Raw genomic sequence first — 14,240 nt, forward strand, 5'->3', positions numbered from 1 at the left:
GAGGCGTAAAGCCGAGGTCCTATTGGAGGTGACTCTGCAGCAGCAGCAACTGTGATGCATTGTGATAAACAGACACACACTCAACAGCTCATACTAGTCCCTGTGCTGCTGTGCTTGCTCTGGTCCAGTGTGGTTGAGTTGCTCTTTATTTTCACAGTCCAGCAGCGACCTGACCCTCGCAGCCGAGACGCCGGTGGAGGAGCAGGACGAAGCTGTGAAGAAGCATAAGTACATTTTCGGAGAGTACATCGAGAGGCTCTGGGCTTACCTGACCATCCAGCAGCTGCTGTCAAAGATGTAAGGAGTTTCACTGGCTCCGTCACAGATGAGCACAGGAAGACACTTGTTGTAGATTCCCTAATCGCTGAAGATTTTACCGGATTCGTGGGCGTCAGAGGACACTATTGGATCACTTGACTCTTTACAGTTTTGTGGGCCAATGCACAAGCTGTATTTGGTCACGTACCCCAAATTGGGATGCCAGTTTCGATCTGAGGGTTCAGTAATGTTGTTAGTAACATCTTTTAGCTATTTATTTCATCCCGTTTATTTTAGAAAACAAAGCGCTCCCCTTGTCTATGGTCGGGATGTTGCTTGTTCCTGGTTGGTGAAGGCACTGATTTAAGGTTTTGTTTAACTCTGGTGATTTCAGTGTTTCAGCTCAGCCTGAAGAGCGCGAAGCCCTCAATGAGAAAGCTCTGCAGCTCTCTCTGAACTATAACTTTGTGACTTCGCTGACATCGATGGTGGTGACCAAACCTGAGGAAGGGCAAACGGACCGAACCATGGTGGCACACAAGCCAACTGAAGCAGAGCAAGGAGACAGAGTTGACTTCAGTCACCATGGTATTATTATTATTATTATTATTATTATTATTATTATTATTATTATTATTATTATTATTATTAGGCTTCCAAGCTGGCTTGTGAAGCCTATTGTTCTTGTAAAGATTTATTTTTATTATTATTTTTATTTATTATTGTCGTTTTTCCTCCAAAAACTTTACATTGCTTCTGTTCACACACGGTGTAACCAAACAACGTGAAAGTTGGCAGGTATCATCCAGTGTACATTACAGTTCAGATGCCAAAAAAAATTGCGCGCCTGCATCAACCGGCCTGACGCATTTTTTGGAAAAACCTTTCAAAATCTTCTTTAACCCTTTGCGGTCCATTTATTCAGCGCGTCTCAGGAGCATCATGTCCAATTTATTTTCACACGCGTAGTTTATTTTAGACCCGCTGTTTTAAAAGTGTTTTTTTCACAGTAAAAGGCACTGCATATCAACAGGGCACTCAGTACTGCATCTCCAGCCCCGCCCCACCCCTTGTTCGCTGGATTTTTCACATACCTCTTCATAGTCGTGCATACCGATAAATCATCTCCTGATCACTCATTTTATCACCAAACTCCTCAATAATGCGATACAAGTCATTATTTTATTACTGTAACATCTTAAAAAGCTCTGCAAATGTCCGTGATATTCTTTGAACGCTGAATGCAGAAGCAGATGTCTTGTTTGTTTATGTCCGTGTTATCTCTGTGGTGCCGGGGCTACGTGTATTGCTCAGATCCGCCCCCTTTTTTTTCGTAAAACAAGATGGCGACCAGACCTATGTTTTGTTCTTAAATTTAAAACCACTTCATTTGAACACGGTTTAGTTGATTAACTCCAAAGTTGACATGCATCACCCCCGTGCCAATAAAATTGACTTTTTCAAAAATGGTGTTTGTGCATAAACGTGACGCATTTCTTTAAAATTCTTTCAAAATCATCTTCTTGTTAAGCAGCGAACCGATTGATCTGAAAACTTTGCATACGTTATCAGCAACCAAACCCACTTCGTTTCCGATGCAGAGGTTGCTGCGATAAATTTTACAATCACGATGGCTGCCACAAAGTTCGCCAAAACGCGTCCAAACAACAAACTGTTTCTGTTTGAAAACCGTTTAACCAACTAACTCCTAACTTGGTAGGCATAATCCTGGGGACAGTGGAATTCAAATATGTCAAAATCGTGTTCTTTTGTAAAACAAGATGGCTGCCAGAGCTACATTTTCTTCTTAAATTTAAAACTGCTTCAGTTGAAAAATGGTTTATTTGATTAACTCCAAAGTTAACAAGCATCATCCCTGTGTCAATAAAATTGACTTCTGGTGTTTGTGCATAAACCAATATGGCCACCTGACGCATTTCTTTAAAAACTTATCAAAATCTTCGGTCAAATGTAAAACTAGCTTATAACTCCTTATGAAGTGCAGACAGGTTAATGGTTACTGTAGAACACAGATAGGAAACCTTATGTACTCTATTAAAAAATTACCTTGATCGTGACATTTAACCTCTCCTTATGGTTAAATGTAAAATTAGCTTATAATGCTTTACAGTGTATAGAGAGAGTCATGGTTATAAAGCATTGTGAGATAATGAACTAATGCAGTATTTTGAATTGAAACTGTTCCTTAAGAACTGACCTGTTGCTGACACTTGTGCTGCAATGCTACAGCTTGCCAATATTTCCAACTGGTACTGAGCTTGGAAGCTGTAGAAATGCCTGGCAGTTCTAGTTGTTGTTATTATTATTATTATTATTATTATTATTATTATTATGCACAATTCTCATAATAGCAGCTTAACCTTTCCTGAATCCTTCCTATCCAAGTTAGAATTAATAGATAGTGTCATAACAAAGCCTTTTTATGTTAAGAACATAAGAAAGTTTACAAACGAGAGGAGGCCATTCAGCCCGTCTTGCTTGTTTGGTTGTTAGTAGCTCATTGATCCCAGAATCTCATCAAGCAGCTTCTTGAAGGATCCCAGGGTGTCAGCTTCAACAACATTACTGGGGAGTTGGTTCTAGACCCTCACAATTCTCTGTGTAAAAAAAGTGCCTCCTATTTTCTGTTCTGAATGCCCCTTTATCTAATCTCCATTTGTGACCCCTGGTCCTAGTTTCTTTTTTCAGGTCGAAAAAGTCCCTTAGGTCGACATTGTCTATACCTTTTAGGATTTTGAATGCTTGAATCATATGACTGCATAGGCTTCTTTGTTCAAGACTGAATAGATTCAATTCTTTTAGCCTGTCTGCATACAACATGCGTTTTAAACCCGGGATAATTCTGGTTGCTCTTCTTTGCACTCTTTCTAGAGCAGCAATATCCTTTTTGTAACGAGGTGACCAGAACTGAACACAATATTCTAGGTGAGGTCTTACTAATGCATTGTAAAGTTTTAACATTACTTCCCTTGATTTAAATTCAACACTTCTCACAATATATCTGAGCATCTTGTTGGCCTTTTTTATAGCTTCCCCACATTGTCTAGATGAAGACATTTCTGAGTCAACAAAAACTCCTAGGTCTTTTTCATAGATTCCTTCTTCAATTTCAGTATCTATTCTTTCATTCAGGACTAGTGGGTGCAGCAATATTACCGGTTAAACCAGGTCGTACCTCAAGCAGAGGTTCTTATCTCAAGTTTTCATCCGCACAACAGGCTCTTCCCTCCAGGCACCCCAAACGTGAGTAAAGCATTATCATCATCATTATCATCATTATTATCATTATCAATATCATCATTATTATCATTATTATCATTATCAATATCATCATTATTATCATTATCATCATTATTATCACTATTATCATTATTATCAATATTATTATTATCATCATTATTATCATTATTATTATCATCATTATTTTTATCGTTATCATTATCATCATCAATTATTATCATTATTATCATTATCATCATTATTATGATTATGATTATCATTATCATCATCATTATTATCATTATTATCACTATCATCATTATTATCAATATCATCACTATTATTATTATTATTATTATTATTATTATTATTATTATTATTATTATTATTATTATTTATTTCTTAGCAGATATCCTTATCCAGGGCGACTTACAGTTGTAAACAAATACATTTCAAGAATCACAGTGCAAGTAATAATACAATTAAGAGCAAGATAAATACAATGATGAATACAATGACTTTGGTTCAAGCAAGTACAAGTGTGACAAAATACAATTCAATAATACAGCAGATAACAGTGTCAGTGATAGTTACATCAAGATATGATTAAATACAAAATACTACAGATTAAACACTTGGCAGATTACAGTATTCTGAAGTACAGGATTAAATGCAGTAAAATAGGGGGCAGATAAGAGTAAGTAAAGCATATTTAAGGAAGGGTGATACCATCATTATTATCATTATCATCATTATTATCATTATCATCATTATTAATAGTATTATCATTATTATCATTATTATCACTATCATCATTATTATCACTATCATCATTATTATCATTATTATCATTATTATCACTATTATCATTATTATCATTATTATCCCTATTATCATTATCATGATTATCATCATTATTATCACTATCATTATCATCATTAACATCATTATTATCATTATCATTATTATCATTATTATAACTATCATCATTATCATCATTATCACTATCATCATTATTCTCATTATCATCATTATCACTATCATCATTATTATCACTATCATTATCATTATTATCATTATCATCATCATTATCACTATTATCATTATTATCACAATCATCATTATTATCATTGATAATTATTATTATCACTATCATCATTATTATCATCATCATCATCTATTATTATTATCACTATCATCATTATCATTATCATCATTATCATCATTATTATCATTATCATCATCATCTTCATCATCATTGATTATTATTATTATTATCACTATCATCATTATTATCATTATCATCATCTTCATCATCATCATATTCATCATCATTGATTATTATTATTATTATCACTATCATCATTATTATCATTATCATAATCTTCATCATCATTATTATATTCACGGATCGCTGAAGTTTTATCTTGTGATTCACTGATCTTGCATGAGTGACCTGCAGTAATTCTGGGAGACCAGCCTCACGTACGCATCAAGGTCAGGGATGGAAATAAGACTCCTATTGCACAGCAGTGTCACCCATTCCAGGTTTTAATACCAGCTTGATTGGCCACAGTGTGTATAAGTAACAAGATCAGGGGATTCTTATTAAACTCATAGTAAAACTAGGAATGGATTCCACTGCTGTGCAATAGAAGCCATATTTCTATCCCTGATCAATATTATTATTATTATTATTATTATTATTATTATTATTAAGCTATGCACAATTCTCACAGCTGTTTAACCACACCTGAAACTCTTCCAGAGTGTTGTTGATAGATAAGTTAGAATTGATCCTGGTCTGGCTATGGCGTGCTCCCCCAGCATAAAGCATCTTATTATTATTTATCTTATTGAAAAAGCAAAGTCTGCTCAATAAAGCAGGTTCTGAGAAATATTGGGGCGTTTGTCTTCACCTCCTGAAATCTTTTCATTAAGTGTAAGGTATATATTGGATGGTCTTTTTGTGTGTGTATTTTTTTGTAAAGTCATTTGTTTCTCTTAAAGGTGTTCATTCTCCAATTGTCTCATGTAAGTAAACAGGTTTCTTGTTTGGCATTATTTTAATCTGGGAGAGCGATGAGGAGAGTTTACTAATTTGTTTTGTGAAATTGCATTCTGCAGCAGCGATAGCCCTTATAAAAGTTTACCATGGCATTTTTGCAGTCTTTCTGTATTTTTCCCATTATCTTTCCATGGTTACTCTATGCACATATCAGACCTCTCTGTGCTTTACAATGCTTCCCTATGCTTTACCAGACCTCTCTGTGCTTTACAATGCTTCCCTATGCTGTACCAGACCTCTCTGTGCTTTACAATGCTTCCCTATGCTTTACCAGACCTCTCTGTGCTTTACAATGCTTCCCTATGCTTTACCAGACCTCTCTGTGCTTTACAATGCTTCCCTATGCTTTACCAGACCTCTCTGTGCTTTACAATGCCTCCCTATGCTTTACCAGACCTCTCTGTGCTTTACAATGCTTCCCTGTGCTTTACCATTCTTTATTCTTTATTACACTGTTTACTATGGGACACTTTTATAAGAGTTAGATTACTCTTTTTTTAATATGCTTCATCATCCTTTCCTATTTTTATAATGCTTCCCTATGCTTTCACTGTGCTCTGTTACCCTCTACTGTGCATTTACTATGGGGAACTTTCATAAGATGGTACGTGGAAGACAATACCATCCATTTACTCCAGTGACAATAGCAGCATTGGTTCTGGAGAGTGAAAAACCCCTGGTAATGTCATCTAGATTTCTCTGATATTTCTTAGTTTAATATCCTAGCATGCATGTGCTCTGCTACTCTGTAGGTGTGTCTACTCAGATCATAGTTTACCAGGCTTACACATTAATCCATCTTACTAAATCATTTTCTTTAACCACTTCTAAAGGCAGAATTTATAAAGAGATGATGTGTTCTTATAGGAATGACCACTAGGTGGCGTGCAACTGTCATTTCTGTCCCCCCCCCTGCATCTGTGGCTACTGGGAGTTAGTAAACGGAAAATCTCTAAATACTAAATCTGTTTCAGAGGGGGCGGAAATAACAGATGCACACCCCCAGCGAGTAGTGATGTCATACTGCTTAAAAAATGTATCAAGTCTCTAAATATTAGGTTTGTCTAAAATACATATTTCTCTATTCAAATGGATTTTCAGTGGCCTCTGTTCACTACGATATGCCAGGTGAGGATTTTTTTCTTGTCTTTTATATTTATGGGCAATGGCACCAGTATGATTTCTTTTCCTACAGAGCAGGCGATGTGAATGGTTAACTTTACAACAAATAGGTTAGCGATACTTTTCATGCAGAACGCAATTGTATTAAAAAATATATATATATCTTACTTCTATTGACCATAGTTTCCCCTGGTTTGCCATGTTTATTAATATACTTTTTTACACCCTGAAGGCACTTCTGTGTCGAAACGCTGGCGATGTATTTTTATGGATTAAAGATATTCATTTGAGTGTGCGCTGCTCTCTTTTTCTATATTAACTGATGGCTTCAGTCTTGTGGAATTGCATCTCATCTTCTTTGGTGTGCAGACCCTTCTATCCCTTTTATTAATCTGCTTTACCATTGCTATTCTTTACAATGCTTTACAATGCTTTCACCGTGCTTCAGTACCCTGTGCTGTGCTTTTACTATGGCAAACTTTCATGACAGACCACAGTAATACAGCAAGCATTGTGACAAAACATTAGGAACACCTGTCATATACAAAAGACTGACTGACTGAGTCTCCTGGCTGTGCTATAAGTAACAAGCTCAGGGTATTCTTCTTAAACTCATAGTAAAACCAGGAATGGAGATTATTATTATTATTATTATTATTATTATTATTATTATTCTTATTCTTAAGCTATGCACGATTCTCACAGCAGTTTAACCACACCTGAAACTCTTCCAGAGTGTTGTTGATAGATAAGTTAGACTTGATCCTGGTCTCGCTGTGGCGTGCTCCCCCGGCAGTAAAGCATTTTATAATTATTTATCTTATTGAAAAAACAAAAAGAGAACAGGTCTGTTCAATAAAGCAGGTTCTGCGAAATATTGGGGCGTTTGTCTTCACCTCCTGAAATCTTTTCATTAAGTGTAATCTTTCCATGGTTACTCTATGAACATATCATAGTTTAAACTGGTTTGACATGTTTATTAATATGTTTTACCACACCTATCTGTGCTTTACAATGCTTCCCTATGCTTTACAGCACATCTCTGTGCTTTACAATGCTTCCCTATGCTTTGTCACACCTCTCTGTGCTTTACAATGCTTCCCTATGCTTTACAGCAACTCTCTGTGCTTTACAATGCTTCCCTATGCTTTACCCGACCTCTCTGTGCTTTACAATGCTTCCCTATGCATTACCAGACCTCTCTGTGCTTTACAATGCTTCCCTATGCTTTACAGCACATCTCTGTGCTTTACAATGCTTCCCTATGCTTTACAGCACATCTCTGTGCTTTACAATGCTTCCCTATGCTTTGTCACACCTCTCTGTGCTTTACAATGCTTCCCTATGCTTTACAGCAACTCTCTGTGCTTTACAATGCTTCCCTATGCTTTACCCAACCTCTCTGTGCTTTACAATGCTTCCCTATGCATTACCAGACCTCTCTGTGCTTTACAATGCTTCCCTATGCTTTACAGCACATCTCTGTGCTTTACAATGCTTCCCTATGCTTTATCACACCTCTCTGTGCTTTACAATGCTTCCCTATGCTTTACCAGACCCCTCTTTCCTTTACAATGCTTCCCTATGCTTTACCCGACCTCTCTGTGCTTTACAATGCTTCCCTATGCATTACCAGACCTCTCTGTGCTTTACAATGCTTCCCTATGCATTACCATTCTTTATTCTTTATTACACTGTTTACTATGGGACACTTTTATAAGAGTGAGATTACTCTTTTTTAATATGCTTTATCATCCTTTGCTATTTTTATAATGCTTCCCTATGCTTTCACTGTGCTCTGTTACCCTCTACTGTGCATTTACTATGGGGAACTTTCATAAGATGGTACGTGAAAGACAATACCATCCATTTACTCCAGTGACAATAGCAGCATTGGTTCTGGAGAGTGAAAAACCCCTGGTAATGTCATCTAGATTTCTGTGATATTTCTTAGTTTAATATCCTAGCATGCATGTGCTCTGCTACTCTACGTGGGTGTGTCTACTCAGATCATAGTTTACCAGGCTTACACATTAATCCATCTTACTAAATCATTTTCTTTAACCACTTCTAAAGGCAGAATTTATAAAGAGATGATGTGTTCTTATAGGAATGACCACTAGGTGGCGTGCAACTGTCATTTCTGTCCCCCCTGCATCTGTGGCTACTGGGAGTTAGTAAATGGAAAATCTCTAAATACTAAATCTGTTTCAGAGGGGGCGGAAATAACAGATGCACACCCCCAGCGAGTAGTGATGTCATACTGCTTAAAAAATGTATCAATTCTCTAAATATTAGGTTTGTCTAAAATACATATTTCTCTATTCAAATGGATTTTCAGTGGCCTCTGTTCACTACGATATTCAAGGTGAGGATTTTTTTCTTGTCTTTTATATTTATGGGCAATGGCACCAGTATGATTTCTATTCCTACAGAGCAGGCGATGTGAATGGTTAACTTTACAACAAATAGGTTAGCGATACTTTTCATGCAGAACGCAATTGTATTAAAAAATATATATATATCTTACTTCTATTGACCATAGTTTCCCCTGGTTTGCCATGTTTATTAATATACTTTTTTACACCCTGAAGGCACTTGTGTCGAAACGTTGGCGATATGTTTTTATAGATTAAAGATATTCATTTGAGTGTGCGCTGCTCTCTTTTTCTATATTCACTGATGGCTTCAGTCTTGTGAACTTGCAACTCATCTTCTTTGGTGTGCAGACCCTTCTATCCCTTTTATTAATCTGCTTTACCATTGCTATTCTTTACAATGCTTTACAATGCTTTCACCGTGCTTCAGTACCCTCTGCTGTGCTTTTACTATGGCAAACTTTCATGACAGACCACAGTAATACAGCAAGCATTGTGACAAAACATTAGGAACACCTGTCATATACAAAAGACTGACTGACTGAGTCTCCTGGCTGTGCTATAAGTAACAAGCTCAGGGTATTCTTATTAAACTCATAGTAAAACCAGGAATGGAGATTATTATTATTATTATTATTATTATTATTATTATTATTATTATTCTTAAGCTATGCACGATTCTCACAGCAGTTTAACCACACCTGAAACTCTTCCAGAGTGTTGTTGATAGATAAGTTAGACTTGATCCTGGTCTCGCTGTGGCGTGCTCCCCCGGCAGTAAAGCATTTTATAATTATTTATCTTATTGAAAAAACAAAAAGAGAACAGGTCTGTTCAATAAAGCAGGTTCTGCGAAATATTGGGGCGTTTGTCTTCAACTCCTGAAATCTTTTCATTAAGTGTAATCTTTCCATGGTTACTCTATGAACATATCATAGTTTAAACTGGTTTGACATGTTTATTAATATGTTTTACCACACCTATCTGTGCTTTACAATGCTTCCCTATGCTTTACAGCACATCTCTGTGCTTTACAATGCTTCCCTATGCTTTGTCACACCTATCTGTGCTTTACAATGCTTCCCTATGCTTTACAGCAACTCTCTGTGCTTTACAATGCTTCCCTATGCTTTACCCGACCTCTCTGTGCTTTACAATGCTTCCCTATGCATTACCAGACTCTCTGTGCTTTACAATGCTTCCCTATGCTTTACAGCACATCTCTGTGCTTTACAATGCTTCCCTATGCTTTACAGCACATCTCTGTGCTTTACAATGCTTCCCTATGCTTTGTCACACCTCTCTGTGCTTTACAATGCTTCCCTATGCTTTACAGCAACTCTCTGTGCTTTACAATGCTTCCCTATGCTTTACCCGACCTCTCTGTGCTTTACAATGCTTCCCTATGCATTACCAGACCTCTCTGTGCTTTACAATGCTTCCCTATGCTTTACAGCACATCTCTGTGCTTTACAATGCTTCCCTATGCTTTATCACACCTCTCTGTGCTTTACAATGCTTCCCTATGCTTTACCAGACCCCTCTTTCCTTTACAATGCTTCCCTATGCTTTACCCGACCTCTCTGTGCTTTACAATGCTTCCCTATGCATTACCAGACCTCTCTGTGCTTTACAATGCTTCCCTATGCATTACCATTCTTTATTCTTTATTACACTGTTTACTATGGGACACTTTTATAAGAGTGAGATTACTCTTTTTTAATATGCTTTATCATCCTTTGCTATTTTTATAATGCTTCCCTATGCTTTCACTGTGCTCTGTTACCCTCTACTGTGCATTTACTATGGGGAACTTTCATAAGATGGTACGTGAAAGACAATACCATCCATTTACTCCAGTGACAATAGCAGCATTGGTTCTGGAGAGTGAAAAACCCCTGGTAATGTCATCTAGATTTCTGTGATATTTCTTAGTTTAATATCCTAGCATGCATGTGCTCTGCTACTCTATGTGGGTGTGTCTACTCAGATCATAGTTTACCAGGCTTACACATTAATCCATCTTACAAAATCATTTTCTTTAACCACTTCTAAAGGCAGAATTTATAAAGAGATGATGTGTTCTTATAGGAATGACCACTAGGTGGCGTGCAACTGTCATTTCTGTCCCCCCCCTGCATCTGTGGCTACTGGGAGTTAGTAAACGGAAAATCTCAAATACTAAATCTGTTTCAGAGGGGGCGGAAATAACAGATGCACACCCCCAGCGAGTAGTGATGTCATACTGCTTAAAAAATGTATCAAGTCTCTAAATATTAGGTTTGTCTAAAATACATATTTCTCTATTCAAATGGATTTTCAGTGGCCTCTGTTGACTACGATATGCCAGGTGAGGATTTTTTTCTTGTCTTTTATATTCATGGGCAATGGCACCAGTATGATTTCTTTTCCTACAGAGCAGGCGATGTGAATGGTTAACTTTACAACAAATAGGTTAGCGATACTTTTCATGCAGAACGCAATTGTATTAAAAAAATATATATATATCTTACTTCTATTGACCATAGTTTCCCCTGGTTTGCCATGTTTATTAATATACTTGTTTACACCCTGAAGGCACTTCTGTGTCGAAACGCTGGCGATGTATTTTTATGGATTAAAGATATTCATTTGAGTGTGTGCTTCTCTCTTTTTCTATATTCACTGATGGCTTCAGTCTTGTGAACTTGCATCTCATCTTCTTTGGTGTGCAGACCCTTCTATCCCTTTTATTAATCTGCTTTACCATTGCTATTCTTTACAATGCTTTACAATGCTTTCACCGTGCTTCAGTACCCTGTGCTGTGCTTTTACTATGGCAAACTTTCATGACAGACCACAGTAATACAGCAAGCATTGTGACAAAACATTAGGAACACCTGTCATATACAAAAGACTGACTGACTGAGTCTCCTGGCTGTGCTATAAGTAACAAGCTCAGGGTATTCTTCTTAAACTCATAGTAAAACCAGGAATGGAGATTATTATTATTATTATTATTATTATTATTATTATTATTATTATTATTATTCTTAAGCTATGCACGATTCTCACAGCAGTTTAACCACACCTGAAACTCTTCCAGAGTGTTGTTGATAGATAAGTTAGACTTGATCCTGGTCTCGCTGTGGCGTGCTCCCCCGGCAGTAAAGCATTTTATAATTATTTATCTTATTGAAAAAACAAAAAGAGAACAGGTCTGTTCAATAAAGCAGGTTCTGCGAAATATTGGGGCGTTTGTCTTCAACTCCTGAAATCTTTTCATTAAGTGTAATCTTTCCATGGTTACTCTATGAACATATCATAGTTTAAACTGGTTTGACATGTTTATTAATATGTTTTACCACACCTATCTGTGCTTTACAATGCTTCCCTATGCTTTACCAGACCCCTCTGTGCTTTACAATGCTTCCCTATGCTTTACAGCACATCTCTGTGCTTTACAATGCTTCCCTATGCTTTACAGCACATCTCTGTGCTTTACAATGCTTCCCTATGCTTTGTCACACCTCTCTGTGCTTTACAATGCTTCCCTATGCTTTACAGCACCTCTCTGTGCTTTACAATGCTTCCCTATGCTTTACCCGACCTCTCTGTGCTTTACAATGCTTCCCTATGCATTACCAGACCTCTCTGTGCTTTACAATGCTTCCCTATGCTTTACAGCACATCTATGTGCTTTACAATGCTTCCCTATGCTTTATCACACCTCTCTGTGCTTTACAATGCTTCCCTATGCTTTACCAGACCCCTCTTTCCTTTACAATGCTTCCCTATGCTTTACCCGACCTCTCTGTGCTTTACAATGCTTCCCTATGCATTACCAGACCTCTCTGTGCTTTACAATGCTTCCCTATGCGTTACCATTCTTTATTCTTTATTACACTGTTTACTATGGGACACTTTTATAAGAGTGAGATTACTCTTTTTTAATATGCTTTATCATCCTTTGCTATTTTTATAATGCTTCCCTATGCGTTCACTGTGCTCTGTTACCCTCTGCTGTGCTTTTACCATGGGGAACTTTCATAAGATGGTACGTGAAAGACAATACCATCCATTTACTCCAGTGACAATAGCAGCATTGGTTCTGGAGAGTGAAAAACCCCTGGTAATGTCATCTAGATTTCTCTGATATTTCTTAGTTTAATATCCTAGCATGCATGTGCTCTGCTACTCTACGTGGGTGTGTCTACTCAGATCATAGTTTACCAGGCTTACACATTAATCCATCTTACTAAATCATTTTCTTTAACCACTTTTAAAAGCAGAATTTATAAAGAGATGATGTGTTCTTATAGGAATGACCACTAGGTGGCGTGCAACTGTCATTTCTGTCCCCCCTGCATCTGTGGCTACTGGGAGTTAGTAAATGGAAAATCTCTAAATACTAAATCTGTTTCAGAGGGGGCGGAAATAACAGATGCACACCCCCAGCGAGTAGTGATGTCATACTGCTTAAAAAATGTATCAATTCTCTAAATATTAGGTTTGTCTAAAATACATATTTCTCTATTCAAATGGATTTTCAGTGGCCTCTGTTCACTACGATATGCCAGGTGAGGATTTTTTTCTTGTCTTTTATATTTATGGGCAATGGCACCAGTATGATTTCTATTCCTACAGAGCAGGCGATGTGAATGGTTAACTTTACAACAAATAGGTTAGCGATACTTTTCATGCAGAACGCAATTGTATTAAAAAAAAATATATATCTTACTTCTATTGACCATAGTTTCCCCTGGTTTGCCATGTTTATTAATATACTTTTTTACACCCTGAAGGCACTTCTGTGTCGAAACGTTGGCGATGTGTTTTTATAGATTAAAGATATTCATTTGAGTGTGCGCTGCTCTCTTTTTCTATATTCACTGATGGCTTCAGTCTTGTGAACTTGCAACTCATCTTCTTTGGTGTGCAGACCCTTCTATCCCTTTTATTAATCTGCTTTGCCATTGCTATTCTTTACAATGCTTTACAGTGCTTTCACCGTGCTTCAGTACCCTGTGCTGTGCTTTTACTGTGGCAAACTTTCATGACAGACCACAGTAATACAGCAAGCATCGTGACAAAACATTAGGAACACCTGTCATATACAAAAGACTGCATATTATGAATGTTGCAGTGCTGCCTGAGTCTCTTACTGGCCAGACACCCAGTGAGCTCAAGCAGAC

The 14,240-nt window shown here is 37.1% G+C and overlaps 1 protein-coding gene across 17 annotated transcripts in view; it reads left to right on the forward strand.

Annotated features, from left to right (window-relative positions):
* LOC117967260 (inter-alpha-trypsin inhibitor heavy chain H3-like) overlaps positions 1–14,240 on the forward strand; it is a 28,076-nt gene that overhangs the window by 9,427 nt on the left and 4,409 nt on the right. For 7 of the 17 annotated variants that reach the window (XM_059017595.1, XM_059017597.1, XM_059017598.1 and 4 more), the window contains 8 exons: positions 158–297; positions 653–846; positions 3,412–3,522; positions 5,509–5,532; positions 6,668–6,694; positions 9,030–9,056; positions 11,390–11,416; positions 13,599–13,625. In XM_059017595.1, the coding sequence (XP_058873578.1) occupies positions 158–297; positions 653–846; positions 3,412–3,522; positions 5,509–5,532; positions 6,668–6,694; positions 9,030–9,056; positions 11,390–11,416; positions 13,599–13,625 (577 nt within the window). The remainder of the gene's footprint in view (positions 1–157; positions 298–652; positions 847–3,411; positions 3,523–5,508; positions 5,533–6,667; positions 6,695–9,029; positions 9,057–11,389; positions 11,417–13,598; positions 13,626–14,240) is intronic. The other 10 variants (XM_059017606.1, XM_059017605.1, XM_059017604.1 and 7 more) reach the window with 7 other exon arrangements.

Source organism: Acipenser ruthenus, chromosome 57 (genome assembly GCF_902713425.1).
Source record: "Acipenser ruthenus chromosome 57, fAciRut3.2 maternal haplotype, whole genome shotgun sequence".
Lineage (NCBI taxonomy): Eukaryota > Metazoa > Chordata > Actinopteri > Acipenseriformes > Acipenseridae > Acipenser > Acipenser ruthenus.